Source organism: Grammomys surdaster, unplaced genomic scaffold, assembly GCF_004785775.1.
Source record: "Grammomys surdaster isolate TR1022 unplaced genomic scaffold, NIH_TR_1.0 724, whole genome shotgun sequence".
NCBI lineage: Eukaryota > Metazoa > Chordata > Mammalia > Rodentia > Muridae > Grammomys > Grammomys surdaster.
In genome coordinates, this window is record NW_021605143.1 from 387185 (window position 1) to 406373 (window position 19189).

The 19189-nt window shown below is 53.8% G+C and overlaps 1 protein-coding gene across 4 annotated transcripts in view; it reads right to left on the minus strand.

Annotated features, from left to right (window-relative positions):
* The window catches only part of Nr4a1 (nuclear receptor subfamily 4 group A member 1), a 16591-nt gene extending 2366 nt beyond the window's left edge, over nucleotides 1-14225 (minus strand). Inside the window, exons 1-5 of one of the 4 annotated variants that reach the window (XM_028782216.1) lie at nucleotides 12006-12172; nucleotides 7271-7353; nucleotides 1705-2585; nucleotides 801-930; nucleotides 354-505 (exon numbers count right to left, since the gene is read on the minus strand). In XM_028782216.1, coding sequence (XP_028638049.1) covers nucleotides 354-505; nucleotides 801-930; nucleotides 1705-2583 — 1161 coding nt within the window. In that variant the 5' untranslated portion in view covers nucleotides 2584-2585; nucleotides 7271-7353; nucleotides 12006-12172. Of the gene's footprint in view, nucleotides 1-353; nucleotides 506-800; nucleotides 931-1704; nucleotides 2586-5504; nucleotides 5620-7270; nucleotides 7354-12005; nucleotides 12173-14123 lie in introns of those variants that run through there. The other 3 variants (XM_028782217.1, XM_028782218.1, XM_028782215.1) reach the window with 3 other exon arrangements.
* Nucleotides 14226-19189: the final 4964 nt, after the last annotated feature.

Here is a 19189-nt window from a genome sequence, read left to right on the forward strand (position 1 = left end):
GGCTGCACAGCAGGGCCTGCGCCACACAGCTGTGTCACACACTGGCTCCACAGCAGGGCCTGCATCAGCTGCATTACAAAGGTTCATGCTCTGGGACACCAGATCCAGGGGTGCAAAAGATCCCTAGACTGGGCCCATGTGCTTGTCAATTCCCACAGGGAAACCCAGGGCTACGGCAGCTGTTTGTAATTGGCTCCCCGACCCCACGCCCACCCCAGTGCATTTCTCCAACTAGCTAGTGCAGAGGGGATCCTTGTTTCCTGATGTTGCCCTGGAGGGAGAGCCTTCCCTAACAGGCACAAAGGCATTGTGTATGTTCTTAGGACAGGGTAGATGGGCGGGCAAGACCTCACCTTGGAATAGTCCAACTTGGCAGTGCTGGGCCCAGAGTCCAAGTGTGCCCGGATGAGGGAAGTGAGGAGATTGGTAGGGGACGCATCTGGGGGCTGCTTGGGTTTGGAAGGTAGCCGGCCTCGCCGCCCCTTTAGACTGTCTGTCCGGACAACTGCAGAGAAACAGGCAATATTGAGAAAGGAAATGAAGGGACCAGCAGAAGGGGGGTCTTCAGTGCACACTATACACCCCACTTCTGAAAAGTCAGAGATGGGGAACCCAGACCATGGCCAGGACCCCACAAGGCCCTTCCCACCCCACCCTTCCCAGAAAGCAGGTGGAAGCTACACCTACTTTTAGGGGCTGGAGTCTAAAGGTAGGAGTGGGAATTAGGTGAAGATCCTGGTGAGCCCGGCTGTCCCACCCCATCAGGTCACCTATGCCAAGGGTACCATCTTGCCACCCACCTTCTTTCACCATGCCCACAGCCAGGCACTTCTGGAAGCGACAGAACTGGCAGCGGTTCCGCCGCCTCTTGTCCACAGGGCAGTCCTTGTTTGCCAGGCAGATGTACTTGGCACTTTTCTGTACTGTGCGCTGGGGGGGGGGGGACACGGAACAGGCTGTCAGAGCATGGGATGGGGGGGGAGCCCAGGGGAGGGAACCTTCCAGATCCTGTGGCCAATGCAGACAAAAGCGCTCTCTGTTCATAGCTATTTTCCTAACATTTGGGTGTAGGGGAGGGAGAAATGGAGGGCCAGATCAGGGAGAGAAGTCTGGGAGACACTGGAGGAAGTTTCTACCTCAAAAGGAAGATCCCAGAACCCAAGACCAGGGGCTGGGAACTCCCAAGGCTGTCCAGACACCTGTTCTAACAGGTGTCTTCGTGTGTCCACCTGCCCGTTCCTGGGGCACAGAGAAGAGAGCTAAGGGGCTGGAGGTGGGAGGGGAAGCTAAGCAGGCAACCCAGCGCTGGGACAAACACACAGCCTGTTCCCAAGTCCACCCCCAGCAAGAACCAAACCCTCTGCCTGTGTCCTTTCATCCAGTGCCAGGAGCACAAGTGCCTGTGGCCCCTCGCCCCTAGGACGGGGGCAGGAGGGGGGACCAGAGGCTGCCCACTAGATTTTCTGTTCCTGAGCACCACTGCAAGCCACACACACCTTCTGCCCCCTTCCCCAGCTTCCTGCAGCCCTAGAGAGCTGTGCGCCCTGCTGAATAAAGGGTCCCAGCCCCTAAGATAGCACACCTGTCCCCTTTCAGCAGGACAGAACCAGCTGGGAAGAAACCTCAAGGGAGATCACCACAGATCCCAGTGGATGATCCGTCCCAACCTCCAACAGGATGTAGTCACGCAGAACAGCAAAATACCTTGAAGAAGCCTTTGCATCCCTCACAGGTGCGGACGCCATAATGCTGGCATGAGGCGTTGTCTCCACAGACAGCACAGCGGCCCTCGGTGCCACCCGAAGCCCCACTCCGCACCTTGGTGGAGGTCATGGGTGCATCCAGAATGCCGGAAGTGTCACGGTTTGGAGAGGTGGGTGCCAAGCCCGGGAAAACCGCTGGCATGGAATAGTTCTCTCCCTCTCCAAGCTGGTGGGTGGCTGGTGGTGGGAACAATTTTAGGGAACTCTGGGCCAGGCTGGGGCTGGGACCAGTGGGAGGACTGAAGGAGAAGAAGGTTGGAGGTGGTGGAGGCCCAGAAGGCTTAGGCAACTGCTCTGTCCACGCCCGAAGGCCTTCATAAGTCTGGCTGGGGGAGAAGTGGCCAAATGAACCATCCCAGGGAGAGAGCTGGGACGGCTGGAAGTTGGGTGTAGACGGCGAGGAGGCTGAGCAAGGGCTGCCATAGTAATCAGAGCCGCTGGAGGACAGGGTCTCATCTAATGGACCACTCAGGGTGCCAGGATAGCAGCCGTACACCTGGAAGTCCTCAAACTTGAAGGAGGCCGAGGCGGGAGAGGTGGCGGAGGAGGAGGAAGACGTGGAGGACGCTGAGGAACAAGCTGAGGAGCACGGCTGGGTCGTCCCCGGCAGCTGGTACAGGAAGGTGTCAAACTCTCCCGTGTACCCGTCCATGAAGGTGCTGAAGCTGGGCAGTGTGGCAGGTGCGGTGGGTGCTGTCTCGGGGCTGGCCAGGTCCATGGTAGACTTGCTGAACTCGAGGGCCAGGGGGTCGCCTGTCAGGTGGTCACGCGGTCCTGGGCTCGCTGCTGGTGTTCCATATTGAGCTTGGATACAGGGCATCTCTGGAGAGGGAGGAGACCCAAGGGAGGGAGGAGGAGGGCTCAGTGAGGGAAGCAAAAAACATGGCAAAAAACATAGGCCCAGGGCAGCCGGGTGGCAGGCCTACAGAACCCAAGAATCCTAATCCCACAGCCCAAGCACTCTCTCAATGAGCCACAAAGCTCATAGGCAGAGACCCGGTCCAAGAGGGCTCAGTCAGAAGTCCAGCCACACCCCAGTGGGCCTGGGAACTAGGAAAGGCATCTATCCAGCAAAGTCCCTGCAGGAACAGGAGGAAGCTGTGTTCCTCCAACCCCCGGCCTCCCTGTTCATGGGTTGGGGCTGGGAGAGGCAACCCACAGAGCTTCAGCCCACCCCCCAGGAGCAGATCTGCTGATTTTCAATCAGTCACTTCCTGGAAATACATTCCCAGACACATCCTAGGCTCTGGACACCCCTTCCTAACCTCCCCACACAGTGTCTGTGGAGACAGACAGCCTGGAAATGGAGTAGAATCTGAGGGTCAAGGTACAACTGTCTACCACAATAGCCTTAGGAAAAAGCAGCACCAGACAGCAGCCCCACCTCACCTCTGCATTCTGATCCCACAGACACTCCAATCCTACCATCTGCGGCTATGCACCCACTCTGTACTTTCTGGGGTGCTTCCAGGAGTTGTGGGGAACTAGGCCTCCTTTCTATCCCCAGCTCCTCAACCAGTTGGGTAACATTGCTACAGACCATTAAATACCATATACTGGGGGCTAGAGAAATTGGTCAGTTAAGAGCATGTACTGCTTGCTCTTCCACAGTACCTAAACTCAGTTCCCAGCACCTATATCAGGTGGCTCACAACCATCTGTAACTCCAGCTCCAGGACAGCTGATGTCTCTATCCTTGTAGGACACCCATAAGATTGTGCACACACAGAGACACATATAAATGCAACTAAAAACAATTAAAAATTCAAAAATAAAACCTTAAATACCACATATTGAAGGGAGGTGGGGAAGATCCAGAAAGAAGTCTCTGGACAAGAGAAAGGACAGCTCTCAAAAGGAATTTCTCAGCTAACCCAGTCATTTATTTTTTTATTTATTTTTAATGAAAGTCAGTGTTTTGCCTGCAGGTGTGTCTGTATGAGGGTGTCAGATCCCCGTGAAACAGGACTTACAAACAGTTGTGAACTGCCACGTGGGTGCTCTTAGCCGCTGAACCATCTCTCCAGCCCCTAACCTGGTCATTTTATAAAAGAACACTCAGAACTCAGCAGCAGACACAAGCTAATTAGGCAGAGTGGAGAGGATCCTACCAGTAGATGCACAGAGGCAAGCTGTCCCTGCCTGTGTCCCTCTGCTAAAGCAGATGTCTCATTCCTGTAACATCCAGGGTCTCAGCAAAAGTAACATACACACCCAAACCTGAAGCACCTGAATGACCAGAGATAGCTAGAGGAAGCCCTTAAGTTCGTATCTGCTCAAAAAAACCTGCAGAGGAGGCTCCAGGAACTAATGTCCCTTTCCAACTCCAAGTCTGGGGTCTGTACAGTTTCTAGTTGAGAAGACAAGCCACACAGGAATACAAGCTGGAGCAGAGGGTGGGGTGGTACTGGGAAAAAGATTGTCACCACTTGCTGGCCCTTGAAACCCTCTAGTGCCAGTATTTCTCCCATCCCCACCCTACCCCTGGGTTCCTGGACAGGACAGCTCCACCACTGGCTAGGCATATAATTCCCAGAAAACAGTGCCCTCTCCCCCCACCCCCAGTTCCAGCCCCGCCTCCCGTGTGGTAAGTCCCTCAGGCATACAGCACCTGCGAGAAATAAATATGGCCACTTCTGCCTCTCTTTGCAAGAAGCAGCCTGGGCAGGGATGGGTTGGGGGTGGAGGAAGGAGGGTGGCAGCCAGTCAGGACTGGGCACTTGTTCCAGCGCCATTCAAATCCTGTTTCTCCACTTGGACATCCTACATCCGGATCAACCCCCACCAATCTACCCTGCTTCAGGCAGATAGTCGGCAACACAAGATACAGACCTGCACCTAGCCACTTAGCCTCCTGACGGGGTGGGGGTGTCTCAACGAGGAGGAAGAGGCGGGGTTGAAGGAGGGAGTGGGAGAATCCGGCTTGGGGCAGGTCCTAGCAACACCGTGGCTAGCACCTGTTAGGTGAACAAGCCCGCAGGCTGCACCCTACTTAAGAGATTCAACAGAAAGCACTGGGGTCTGCAAGCCTGTCTGGGATGACAGAAGGGTTCTCCCCTAGTCAGTATCACACCAAAACTCCATCAGGAGCAACTTCCACCCAGTCTCCACGTGCCCCTTTCCCTGGCTGCACCAGGGTACTGCTAAAACAATCCTTCCTATGCTTCCAGATACTCTGACAACTTAATCGAACACAACAATTACCCAGCTAATCTAGAGAGCCATTTCCTTCAGCAATCCCCAGGTCTTCTAGCACCGTTCAGACAGAAAGTTCGGTAAGAGAATCAGAAAAATACAGCCAGTGAAGTGTTACATTGAAGTAAACATTAGGGAAAGGGGCTGAAAACCCCGGAGGGAAATCCAATCTTACTTGGACGGATCCCAGGACTCTGAAGCTCTGAGTACCTTCTCCCCGCCCCATGCTCAGACACCCCCTACCCCACAATCAACACCCAAACCCAGTGTACAGAGTGCCTCACACTGGGCATCCTAGGAGGAAACGACTCCAGGACAAGCCTCCACTACCTACTGGCACCAAACACCTTACAGACCCTTTGTCCACTTCCTAAACCTCAAGTCCGCGCTCATCCTACCCCAAGAACTATCTTTTAATATCAAAAATGCACACTACACACCCCTCCTCGTAAGCCGACCCGAAAACACCCTTTCCGCCCGCGCGTACCCCATCTCTTTCATGCACCACCCCTAGAAACAGATGCACGCTCCCTGCGGGGTACATACCCAGCAGGCTCCCGCTCCCCGTGGCCGGGACCAGCGACCCAGTCGCAGCCTGGTCCCGCGTGCGCTCCGCAGTCCTTCTCGCACACTCCCCCAACTTTCGCAGCCTCCTGCACTGGGGCTCCCCTGGCGAGCCCGACCCACCTCTTAAGCGCTCCGTGACGCATGGAGAGGGGCGGGGGCGCCACTGACGCACATGTCCCGGCGAGCTTTGGCCATACAAGGGCGCGGGGGGCGGCGCGGTTCCGGCGGGAGGCGGCCAGGAGGAGGCGCGGGGACGGGGAGCCCGAGGGGGCGGGGCGAAGAGGGGGGGCCTGGAATGTCTGCGCGCGTGACGCACGCGGGGTTCCATTGACGCAGGGAGCGCGGATTGTTTGATCTATAAATAGTTTTCCTCTCGCTCGCCGCGCCGGCTAAATATAGCAGCTTCCAGACCCACTAGGCTCCCCAAGCCGGACCCGGGATCGGGTCCCGGGGTCCGAAATAACCGACCAGGAGGAGGGGGTGTTGTAAAGCTGCGCCCGCAGGGCTTCCCCAGAACCGGATCTCCTCCCCTCCAGTTGCTCCCAGTGTCAACAGCGCCCTCTCCCTCCTGCCCACCCCAACCCCAGGCCCTGCTCCGCCTTTGTCGCTTTCCCAGTCTGTCCTGGATACCTAGTGTGTCACTCTCCGCCACTCTGGGCAGCCAGGGCAGTTCAGGGCTGAGGCAACCAATTCTGGGACACACCTAGAAGATGGGAGGTGGGCTGGGCCCGTGCCTCAGCCTTGGCAATGTGCACTTGATTTGTCTCGCCTAGTGGGGTCTCTAATCTCAGGAATGACAGTTAGAACCCTATCCTCGCTCCTGGCGCTCCTGATGATGATCTGGCCTTCAAAGTCCCTTCCGAAAGGGCATGGCTTTGCCAGGCTTGGTCCACGGGCTCTGCTCCACACTGATGCTGGTTTCTCAGCGGTGGCCTCCCTAACCCCTCGCAGGATGGATGCACCCTAGTTGAGAAATTGCCGAATTTCAGAACCGGGTGGAGCCTGAGAAATCTTTCCAAACTCATGGCAATTCTTCCCCATTTTATAAATAGACTCAGGGACACAATGGCACTTGTTCAAGGTCACTAAGCTAGGTAGTAGCACACTGGGGTCTAGAACCCAGGACCATACCACAATCTCCAAGGAGCCCCTTTCACACTCTCCTGTTAATTCCCTGGTCCCAGACCCTGATGGGGACCACCTGTCTCCCCACTACCTGCTTCAGCAGTGAAGAGAGCAGCTGTAACCAGTTACTGCTTGCAGGGAATGGCCCAGCCTTGGCTGTACTCAAAGTACAGACCAGCCTGCACCCACCTGGAGCTGTCACCCTGCAGGTCACATCTCCATCCCAGTCTAAGCTTACGGAACCCTCGTTTGCTAGCGAGGTAAGAGAAAGGAAGGGGTGTGAGAAATGGTTCGGTGGTTAACTTTCCTCACCAGGAATTCTCTTTGCAGTATCTCTGTCCCCCACCCCCACCCCATTTCTGCTGCCAGTCACAACCAACACCAGCCCACCAGTGCAGCAGCCTAACGGAGACTGTCCAATAACCTCCTATTCTGGCTATAACCGGTTTAAAAACGGGCTGAGGGTGAGCGCCTGCCTAGCATTTGTAACCTGGAGTCCATCCCAGCACCACAAAAGACCTCCGTAACCGGCCTGCTACTCCTTCCAAACCGCTGTCCCCTGCGTTTGGAGCAGCTTTCATACATTGCTGATGTCATTCAGTGATATGTTCAGAACTTACCAGAACCCCCAAGCTAACTGTAGTCATGCTGCGATTGAGTCCACAGCTCTGGGCTTTCCCAAGCCACGAGAACATAAAGTCACCTAGGAGAAGATGAAGTGTTGACAGGAGGATACCAACTGGAGCCATCCTGGACCTTTCCCTCCCACCCCCACCCCATATCATCCATAATTGGATTTTTCTTTCCTTGGGCCTTTGCACAAAAGTTTACTTGGGCTTTTGTTTAAATATGGAAGCCACCACTATCAAAGACAGGACCCAGGGGTCCCATGAGGAGGGACATCTTTGCTCTAAAGGACATATAATCTTAGCCCTGATTATGTCACATCTGGCTCTCCACTTTATCTCTCCACCCAGCCCCAGATGCTTCTACTCCCAAAATGTCTTTTTAATATGCCAGCAAGACAAGCCAAGAGGGTTCTTCCCTCCAGCAGAAGCAGGTGCACATCCTGTCTTCAGCAGAGTCTTCTGAAGCCTAGCCTTAGCCATCCTGAGTTCTAGCATTATCCTCCCTCTTCACCATTTTGCCTTTGCAAAAAGTGGCACAGACCACCCCAAGGGAGAAGCTGACAGGTAAGCAGCAGAGGACTCGTAGTAGACAACCCAAGAGCGTACTCTCACCCAGACCAACTTCCTTCAACCCACTACACATTGCAGAGGCTGCCTTCTCATAGCCAGAGGGAGACAAGGAACGGAGGTGGCTGCTACCAGGAAGTGTGATGCTACACTCTACCATCAATACTCAGAAAGAGATTCTCTGTGGGGATATAGCTAGAGCCACTCATACAGGCACCAGTGTGGAGCATGGACCCTAGCACAGACAGAAGAAAGGCAAAAAGGACTCGGGGGCATCCCAGACTTCATCCCTGCGGGCCTCATCCCTGTGGGCCAGAGGCTGTCCAAGAACACTAGCCCAGAGCTCTGCAAGGTAGAAGCAGGTATATAATTGATGCAAACTTTGAAAAGCCTAGAGCAAACCTTGTCCCAGACCGGGCAAGAAGCCTGTCAATGGATCACCAAGTCTTGCTCTTAAGACTCAAACCAGGGCCGGGCAGTGGTGACGCACGCCTTTAATCCCAGCACGTGCGTGGGAGGCAGAGGCAGGCAGATTTCTGAGTTTGAGGCCAGCCTGGTCTACAGAGTGAGTTCCAGGACAGCCAGGGCTACACAGAGAAACACTGTCTCCAAAAACCAAAAAAAAAAAAAAGAAAAGAAAAGAAAAAGAAAAGAAAAGAAAAAAAGATTCAAACAAGGTTCGACTACTCACTGCAGGGGGTGAAAGGAGAATGAATAATTTTGAGAGCTGTGTCCAAAACTAGAGGTGAATGTCCAAAACCCACCAAGTGCAGGGAGAAGAACTAACAAACTGCAGATACAAATCAGTGCTATCCAGTCAGGCCCCACACCAGGACCCAGCCTACCAGTGCACCCTAGGTAAGGTACTTCAGCTGAATCCTGTCCTCTCTGCAGTGCAAAGTCAGCCACAGACCTACCCTCTAGCCTCCTTCCCTCTGCTGGAATCATGGACGGCTTCCTTCAGCTTCTGGGCTCCCCGATTCCTTTTTTTGTTTTGTTTTTCGAGACAGGGTTTCTCTGTGTAGCCCTGGCTGTCCTGGAACTCACTCTGTAGACCAGGCTGGCCTCGAACTCAGAAATCCGCCTCCCTCTGCCTCCCAAGCGCTGGGATTAAAGGCGTGCGCCACCACTGCCCGGCAGGCTCCCTGATTCCTAAGAAGCCTTTTCTCACTGGTATGGGGAGGGAAGTCCAGAAGCAAGATACCAACCAACGGTCAAACTTGGTGCCAAGACACCGTGCTTGAATCCATCCATTCAGCCCTCTTCCTGCCCACCCCGAGCTTAAAACTACAACCTGCATCTTATAAACAGATCCTCTAACTCCCATTTCACGCTGACTCTGCTGCTTTGACTCCAATAGCTGTAAATGCAACTTCAGAAGCAGGTCAGACCATAGTGTGTTACAGGTGTTTCTGGGGGAGTCTTGGGTGGGGCTGTTCCTGATTTGGATGATTGGAACTCTAGCACACCTCAAGTGTGTTGGCTCTAGAGAGGCTGGTCATCAGACTACATCCCAAGCTCTTAACGGTTCTCAACCTGTAGGTCATGACCTGCCTGAGGGGTCAAACAACTCTTCCACAGGGGTCACTTAAGACCATCTGAAAACACGGATATTTACAGTACGATTCATAACCAGCAAAATTACAGTTATGAAGTAGCAACAAAAATAATTGTATGGTTGAAGGCCACCACAACGTGAGGAATTGTATTAAAAGGTTGCAGCGTTAGGAAGATTGGGAGCCGCTGATTTAAGTGGATGCAGATGTAGCCAGACGCGACTGAATTCAAATTCTTTCAAGTGTACATTTCTGAAATCAGAGTAGCTGTATCTCAGTATATGTCTGTTCTATAAACAGTTACTCAGAACAGGGAGTCAGGAGGAGCTGCAACACAACACATGAGAAAAACATGGCGGCACACCTCTATGGCCTAGCACTGAGGCAGGAGGACCACTGAAAGTTCAGGGGCAACCTGAAACGCATACTCAGACTCAGTTTCAGAAAACAGGGTCAGGGAAGAGCCCAAGATGATAGGGATGACAGACTCTCACTCAGACCCACTCCCAACCATGTGTGAGGAACACGAGGATAGTGCACTGTCTCCCTTTCCTGCAGAAAGCCTTTTCCGTTACAGCCTTTACTCTTCAACAGTAAGTAGCCTGAGCTAGCAGTGTCCACTATCATTCCTCCACAGAGTTGGGTAAACAGGGAATAGGGGAAGTGGACTCACACAACCCTTTCCCACGATGCCCCTTGGGCTGGGCCCCATCCTGTAAAGTGGAGGGCAGGAACCTCCCTCCTTTTACTAAGACTGTCCCCACCCACAACCCCCATGCTTTTCCCATGGGGTGGGTCAAGGGAGTAAGCCTTGTTTCCTCCACTGAGAAGTAGCCCCGGGAGCTTCCCCTGCTCAGCCCCAGAGCCTGCAGCCAGCCCTGACCAGGCCACTTCCGCTTCCTGCCCTAGCAGTGGGCATGAGGGTTTGTGTTGTGGGCAGGGAAGTGCTACCTGCTGCCTCAGGGGCTTCCCAGGGCAGCTCTGGGAACCCAGGTGAAGGGTCAAGACCAGGTCTCCAGCCCTAATTTCCTGGTCCTTCTCCAGGCCCTGCAGTGATCATATATTTTTACGTTCCCCCCTCAAAAAACAGGTTTCCCAGTTTGAGTTCCCAAGTTAGCCCATGAGCCCTAGGCTCACACTCCCCTCCCTCAATACAGAAAAGCTGAGGAAGAACTATCACAGGTATCTTGCTCTAAGCCAGCCTATATCTACACAGTGAAACCTGGCCAGGTCCCATGGCCCCCTAGGGAGACCCTAAGTTCCACAGTGGGGAGTTCAGTTCACTAAGGGGAGAGAAAACTAAACCCCCAAACGGAGAGCTTAGATCTGGATGCCAGGAACTGGCAGCAGAAACCTGAGAGTGGCAAGGGACAGGCAGGGACAGACCAGGAACCAGGGTTACACTCTCCCTGTCTGAGACCTGAACAGTAACCCCATCCCCTCTGAGGGGCTGGGTGAGAGAAAGCAGGAGCAGTTCAGCAGTTCTACCCAGAAGCTCTCTCTGCAGAAAGTGCTCCATTAATACGGGGTTGGGGGGTGTTATTACTGAAGGAAGTCTGCATAGCCGCAGAAGCTACCTTCAGTCCAGTGATTTTTTTGTACCTCATCTATCTCCCAGGCAGAAGAAACCAATACACAGCATAGAGGAATAAGATCAGACCTTAAGAGGAACTGGCAGGTAGATCAGGAAGACACAGAAGAGCTCCAAGTTCTCTGTGAAAGGCTACCTCATTTCTCCCTCCTCACAAGCTCTTTGGGTGCATCTCTACTGGCCAGTTTTCCGCCTCGGAGGGTCTTACCTGACAGAACGCCCACACCCACCAAATTTCCTTAGCCCTGCTCCAGGTTTCCCCACCCAACCTCCTCTGCACAAAGTCAAATTCCAAAATAAAACCTCCCCGATAAGGAACCTCTGCCGGAAGACTGCCACACTTTCCTATTGTTAAAGTATTTTTAGTGGCAGGCTCTGGATTCAGTTAGAGACTCATGTTCGGAAAGGGGAAACTTTTTTTTTTTTTTTAAAGAACGGAGGAGGAGAGCATAGGAGCCTCCCACGAAAGAGGCTGCCTCTGGCCCAGGTCCCGGGGAGCATGTTTGAGGCAAGCCGGCTTCACTACAACCCTGCTTCTCGGCACCCAAAGCACCTGGGACAGACAGGAGAGCAGACAATAGGATTAGCAAAATGTCTATGGGCAGCCCAGTTGCAGGCTCCTACAGGACAGGGAGCCTGGGGCACTACTCAGAGAGCAACCTTGAGATAAGCAAATGGACACCCAGCTCGCTGCTTTCTTCCTCTGCTTGAGCAACCTGGAGGCCTCCGCCAGCCCGTAAAGGCAATCTGTGGGCACTGTCTGAGGAAAGAGGACAAATCTGTTCCCACGTCCTCGTCAGTCCCAAGGCTGACTTCCACCACCAAGTGCAGCCAGGATACATTCTCCGTTTACAGGACTCCCTACCAACCTTCTCTTCCTCTCCCTTCCCTTTCCTTCAAAGCCTGCCACTCACAGTGGAGAACATCTGGCAGGATGGACGGAATGGGGGAAAATCCAAACAGCTCATTTTTTTTTTTTTTGTGCCTCAGTGTCCCCAGTCCCCAAACTTACCAGTGTGTATCCTCACAGACCCAGAGGGCAAAAGAAGAATCCAGGGTTAGTGCAGGGGGAGTTAGGGGGTCTTTCCACAGCCTCAAAGAACCCAGTGGAGAGATGTGACAGCTGGCCAGCCTGTCCTTCCCAGCTGAGACCATGCACTAGCTGAGCAGACTCTGGATGGGAACTGTCCCCAAGCCAGTGTGTCCTCTTCTGTTTATATAGCAGAAACCAGAGCTGGCCTCTGGGGACCGGGAGAGCCGCCTCAAGGCTCTCTTGGCTAGGGCCTGACTTTGGCCCAGGTCAGCAAGAGCCCAAAATAGTCAGCTGACGGGAGCCCCAGAGTGAGCATGACCCTGGGCCCATGCCCAGGCCTGGCAAACAGGTGCCCACGTCACAAGACTTGCAGCTCTAACACTCACGGGGCCCTGGCTGGCAGCCCCTTAGGGTGGCATTGGCAATATATTTGACATGGGAATTCCACCCAGTCACATCACCCAGACAACAGAGCAAACACGAATGCTGCCCCCAACGGGAAGGCTGGGTCTTCAGGAAGCCAGGAGTGGGCTGGGGGTAGAAACATGGGTCAAGAGGAGGGAGACACCTGGCCACTGCTGTCATCCAGACTCACGTGCTCCCTAAGTCCAGATCTCTGCTGACCAGGGCCACCTGACCCTTCCACTTACAGTAATTCTCCCTGTCCCCAACATAAGTTGGTGTTATGGACCCCACTGCCAGCAAGAAGCTGGCTCCCATGTGTACACTCAACCCAGTTCCCAGGAGCCCTGTTTCCCAGGTCTCTCCTGTTCTCCTCCAGGCTGACTGCGCACTGTCTTTCCTATTCTAGCTACCTCCATGAGACTCTGCATGCTAATCACCAGCTCCATAGAACTGAAGACACTGAGAGAGATCATGAGCAGTCTTACAACTGCCTAGAACAGTGGTTCTCAACCTGTGAGCCGAGACCCCTTTGGAGGCGGAATAACCTTTTCCTGGGAGTTGCCTAAGAGCATCAGAAAACACTGATGGTTACATCATGATTCGTAACGGTAGCAAAATCGCAGTTAAGAAGTAGCAACAAAAATTATTTTACATTACAATTTGTAACAGTAGCAAGATCACAGTTAAGACGTAGCAACAAAAATAATTGTATGGTTGGAGGGTCACCACAACATGAGGAACCATATTAAAGGGTAGCAGCATCAAGAAGGTTGAGAGGCACACATCTAGAGTTTTCCAAACCGAGAAATTGTTGCTTGAAGATGGCCCTATGTCCCAAAGAAAGAGGAAGAGAGTATTGGGGCCTGCATCCAGGGTGCTAGATTGAATCCCAGCTCTCCTAGGCATGATGACCAAATCTTGGGTGCTCTTAGCCCCATTCCAGCATCTCAGGGACCCTGTAAGAAAGCCCTCCCCCTCTCCTACAGATCTACCATCTGGAGAAGGATGTTCTCAACCATCAGCCAGCCTCTGGGCTCCTTGGGAGCCCCACAGACCAGAATTCTCCATTTCAGCCCACACTGCCTCCCTCCTGGTGGAACCATGAGAAGCCACTTTCCTTTGTAATGCAGTAAGTGGAGGAGCAAACCTAGGACACCTTGGGTTTGGCCACAGGTTAGGGACTTTCCTTCTCAAGAATACTGGATGAACGCTACCATGGTGACAGGGGTGGTCCCCATGCTCAGCAGGTATGATCCAGGACTTGCACCTCCCCGGTGCAGTACCTACACCCTGGAACCAGGCCAACCCCCAAAGCCACATGCCCTCGCTATGCTCCCAGCCCTCAGCTACCCACTCCACCCTCCAGCTTCCTGGAACCATGCACAGGCTGCCCCAAGAGCAGCTGTCACCTCACCCAGCCATGAGACCAGGACCCAGAGCTCCAGCCTAAACTGTTAAGAACATAAGGCTTCCCCGTCCCCACCCCCGCATCATCACCCCACGTCTGAAAAAAAAATCAGATGTTCCCATGCTTAGCAACCTAGCTCGCCTGCCGCCTCGCCTTGGCAGGGCTTCCCCCTTCAGCCCCCAGACCACATCCTCTCCAGGCAGCCCTGCACCCACCTCTGCCTCCATCGAACCCCACCTGCTCAAGGGCCCCAGGGGTGCACCAAGGACAGCAGCAATACTCACCGTTCCGGGTGGGCCAATAGGACTGTCAACACACAATTCCCTCAGCCTTCAGGGCCCAGCAATGCAGCCAAGTCACCAGGGAGGAGCAGGGGCTGGCCTCTGTCCATGGTGGCCTACAGAGGAGTTAGCCTTAGTGAGGAGCAAACAACCATCAGGGACATACGCGCTCCTGGAGACAATATGGCTGGGAACCAAGGAGTCGGAACTGGGGGAGGATCCAGGTCACAAGGGGAACAAGACAATCTGGGCAATGGATTCTGAGGGACAAGAAGGTGGTTGGGAGCTGTGGACAGCATCTGGGCATCTCAGAGCCAGGAAGGCATCCTATCTCTGACAACGTGCCTGTTTCCTTCTTGCCTGAAGCCCCTGGGAATACGGGGATATGTAGCAGAGAGAAAGTGGCCCATGCTAGGACAGAGTACCTGTCCTTCCTTACAGGGCTCCAGCTCAGCCCTAGAGCCCAGAGGTCCCCAGAGGGCAAGACTCTATGTGAACCTCTCTGGTCTCAGGAAGCCCAGTCTTTTAACACAAGCAAGAAGACTCTTCTGAAATCCTATGATGGGAAACCAGACCCTGAACAGGAAGTGAGGTGAAGAGTATCAGATGACCTAGGTTCCAATCGAGGCTTCAGCCCACAGTCCCTCAACAAATGAGACAGTCACTCTCTGCTTCTTTGTCAGGGAAGAAATCACAACATGTAATTGATATCTCTAAAAGCTGCAGCCGCAGGCCGTTATTAGGCTTAAAACATACAGGATTTATAACAGGGTGGGAGGTGCAGGCATGGGGAGCTCTGTGAGTTCAAGGCCAACCAAGGCTACCTAGGAAGACCTGTCTCAGAAAACAGAACCAAGCACATATATTGCTATGTGTCATCACTGGGAGGTTTTAAATGAACACATGCAAAAGGTGGACCTCTTAACACAGCCGGTAACCCCATTGTGTCAGGAGACCAAGGCAGGAGGATTACAGGACTACAGGAGTTCAAGACTACTCTGGGCAAGTCAGTGAGAACCTATCGCAAAATAGAAAGGATAGAGACAAAAGTAAAGTGCTTGCTTATGAGGGGCAAGGTCCTAGGTTCAATCCCCAGCAGAGGAAACAGGGAGAGGTGCAAGGATGGAGGCAGAGGTAAAACAAGAAGAAAAAGAAAAACAGAAAAGGCTAACTCCAGATTCGGGTTCCTTCCTGGACTGGGTACTTGGCCTCTGATTCAAGTAGAAGCCCGTGAGGTACCCAACCCTAACCTTTAGCACTCCTCTAGCACTGGTCATGGCCCCTCAACCACACCTCCCCCTCCCTTCTCCCACTCCACCATTCTTCCTTCCCTCTTGAGACCAGAGAGAGTATAGAGCAAACCAGGGCAGTGCCTTCAAGCTATTGGACCGTGTTGCAGGCCAGAGGGGTGGGAAAGGAGAAGTAGGTATTTCCACAACAGTAGGTGGAAGGACCGAGATAGGGGAAGGCCCATGGGTGGGTCACATGCTCCTGACCTCTGCCTCAAGGGCACCAGCTAAGAGATGCTCTTGTGGCTCAGATACCCAGATTTCACCTCACCTGTGGTAGAGCATGTGCCTAGCATGCACAAAGCCCTGGGCTTGATTCTCTAATGTCCCTCACAATCAGAAGTGAAGGCCACATGAGCGAAACACAGGACAGGGAAGCCTAATAGAACAGCTCAGGCACCTCTAGCCAGGAACAGAAGGCAAGCAGGAGTCAAACCCGCTACCCAGAGGGAGTGTGTCATCGTCCTCCCGTGCACCAGAAACAGGACAAACATCGCCTGTCATCACAAGGTGGACTGACACCCCACTCCCTGTTCCCACCTGGTCTGTTTCTCCTGTTGACAGAGGGGAAAGAGCCTAGCACCTTGTCCTCAAAAAGTGACTGACAGCTCTGAAGAACAGGTGTCTTCTCCCATCTCCTGTCCCTAGATCAAAACTCCCTCCTAACAGTCACATGCTCAGCATTCCTGAGCTACTGTGAGCAAGGCAGTGTGCCCAGGACAGGGGAAGACCCGGGAGCCCTTGGGATCTTGAGCAAGCCAACACCGGGGCCCAGCTGCAAACGGGACTGCACCAGCTGCTGTGTAGAGGCCAAACCCAAGGCCGAGGTGACTCAAAAGAGGGAAGGTGGCCTCTAAAAGGAAGGTGTACATCCACTCCAACTTCAGTATCAGCTCCTACTGCTCCTCCCCCCCTCCCCCTAGTCACAGGGGCCATCCTTCACCACCCACAGCTTTGGCTTTGGCTGTTCCCTCCACCACCGGGGAAGTTACCGTTCCTCATCTGCCTGTCTGCCTCTCTCTCTGTCTGTCTATCTGCTTCCTCCCGGTGTATCAGGTTTCCATTTCATCTAACCTTCTCAAAGACCTATTCCTACCACCCCACCCCCACACTAAACTGTTTTTGTCCCACCCAGTACTGACTTCCCACTTGTCTCTCATCTATCTTCCTACTAGAAAACAACGTCTGCCTAGCACCACGGCCTTCAGTTTGAAACAGACGGGCAGGTGCTAGGGTCTGTGGGAGTGAGGGATAAGAGTTGACCCATACAGGCCTACACTTGAGCTGGGTCAGGAAGACCAGCTAGATGAGGAGAACAGCCCAGCTAAGGAGCTGTCCCTGCTATCTGGGGACAGATCCAACTGAAACCAAATCTCCCTTTTGGTTGAATCATAATTTTGAATCAGAAAAACCTGACCCCTAGGACTAGCCAGCTCCCGCAGGGACCTGACAGAAACCTGCTAAGCCCTTTCTGGGAAGCATTCAAGTGTTTTCTTAACTAAAATCTACACTTGCTGCAAGGCATGGACAGCAGGGCTCCTAAAGCCGTGATGGATCTGGACACAACTCTACAAAATAAAAGCAACAACTAAGAACTTTACTGACAGGCTGGAGAGATGTCTCAGTGGTTAAGAACACTGACTGCTCTTCCAGAGGTCCTAAGTTCAATTCCCAGCAACTACGTGGTGGTTCACAACCATCTGTAATGAGATACAATGCCCTCTTCTGGTGTGTCTGAAGAGAGCAGCAGTGTACTCATATACATAAAATAAATAAATAGAATTTGGAAAAAAAAAAAAAAGAACTTTACTGACATCTCACCTTTAAGTGCTACAAGGAATCATTTTTTATTATTCATTGAGAATAGTGACCAGGCCTAAACACAGTTTTAAAACTACCAAAGCTATGTGATTAGCACCCAGACCCCCAACATCTGGGAGCCTGTGGCCAAGCATCCCTTCTGTGTGGCTCCCGATCCCTGTGTAGTGGAAGTCCGCCTCCATTGCATAGGAGTCTGCGTCCGTCTTAAGGAACAGGCACGAAGCTCTGGGGCTGGATAGGTGAGCTTCTGAGTCAGGCATGGGGCCTGTACGCCTGAGTCGACAGGCTTACCTCTATCCAGGCATGACCTCACCATTTCTTATCAGAGCTACTGACCGTTCACCGGTGTAGATCCCACAAACACTATCATCAGAAACCATGACCTTACAGCACAGTACACTGTCATTCTTTTTAGCCCCTGCTCAGGATAAAGCTTGGCTTCCTTGTCAAGTCTTTGTCCAAGTCAGTGACCTGAACGTTCCCCTTGGAGGTGATGCCCCAGTGCAGGTAGATAGAGCTCCAGGTCCAACAGGATCTTTGGACACACATCGAGGACCTGCCTACCAGAACATGCCTATTACACTAGCCCCAAACCCAGGTCACTTGCCTTGAAACCACGTCTAGTCCCTTCGGTCACTTATCAATAAACAGATGGGTCCAAGTGTGGGGGCTGAGACATGCATCCATGCAGACCACACTCTGGCGCCACCGCTGTCCCCAAGCCCGAATGGATGCCTTGGCAGCGTCTCCCTACTGGGTGGCCTGGACTGCTGGCTCCCGCACACCGGGACGTGGAGGCAGTCTTGGACCTGGCCTAGCCCAGCGCCGCCCACCCGCCCCGCCGCCCCCGGGGCGGGCAGAAGGGGGCCGCATTGACAGGCAGATAGGCAAATGCAAGTCCCCGCCGCCCCGGCCCCTCACCTGGCCCCACGGGCTGCGCTCGCGTCTCCGCCCGCGCCTTCCGGGCTCGCGCCCCGCTCGGGCCCGCAGGGTTGCCCATGCCCGGTCGCCGCGCCTCCCGCTCCCACCGCGCCGGGCGCCCCCGCCCGCGGTTCCGGCCGCGCCCGCGCCCCGCGCCCCCCGCCCCCGACTCCTCCCCCGGCGGGAGGCCGGGCGGGGACCGTGACGCGCGCCCATTGACGTCTCCGGAATCCCGGCGGCGGCGGCCGACGCAGCCTCATCAATGGGCTAAAAATAGCGGCGCCCGGAATAGCCTCGAGCGCCCCGCCCCGCATCCCCCGCCTCCCAAAGCTCTGTCGCCGCACACCCCGTTACATAACGCGGCCAGGGTAGGGTTGCTGTTTCCAGGTGAGCCCTGTCCAACCTCCAGGACATCACCCCGACATACAGTTCGTGAATAAATCTACCCGGGGACTTCCCCTGAACACTAGGTGGAAAAAGTGAGGCCCAGAGTGGTTCAGCTGCTACGCAAAGTCACACAGCAAGTAGGCTAGGGAGGTCAGGATCCAAGCCTAGCTCTGAGCCCTTGGGTAGCTCAAAGTGGCCTGAGTCTCTCAGCCCGTGAGACTGTGTAACATCCCAAGAACAAGGAACAAGGTAGCAAGGTACAGTGCTTTCACGGGAGAAGACACCTAACGAAGACTTCTGAGATGGTGCCATGTCTCATGAAAAACTTTTGAGGCAGGGGTACTCACTGATCCGGCTGCTCACATAGACCTGTGTGAACTAAGGAAAGTCAACTAACCTCTCTGGGGCTCAGCATTTTCCCTGAGCAATCTTTATCCTTTTGTAGTGACCAGACCAGAGAAGCTGTGCAGTAAGTAGTCTTGCACACAGTAGGTGGCTCAGACTTTGTCCTATTCTTCTATGGACCTTGTGATCTACAGTGTAGCTGCTTCCTATGACTACCATGGCTAAGCAGTCCTCCCTGCAAGACCTTTTGGCTGAGGGGTCAAAGGTGATCCTAGGCTTCTGAAAACGAGAGGACCACACTGTCCT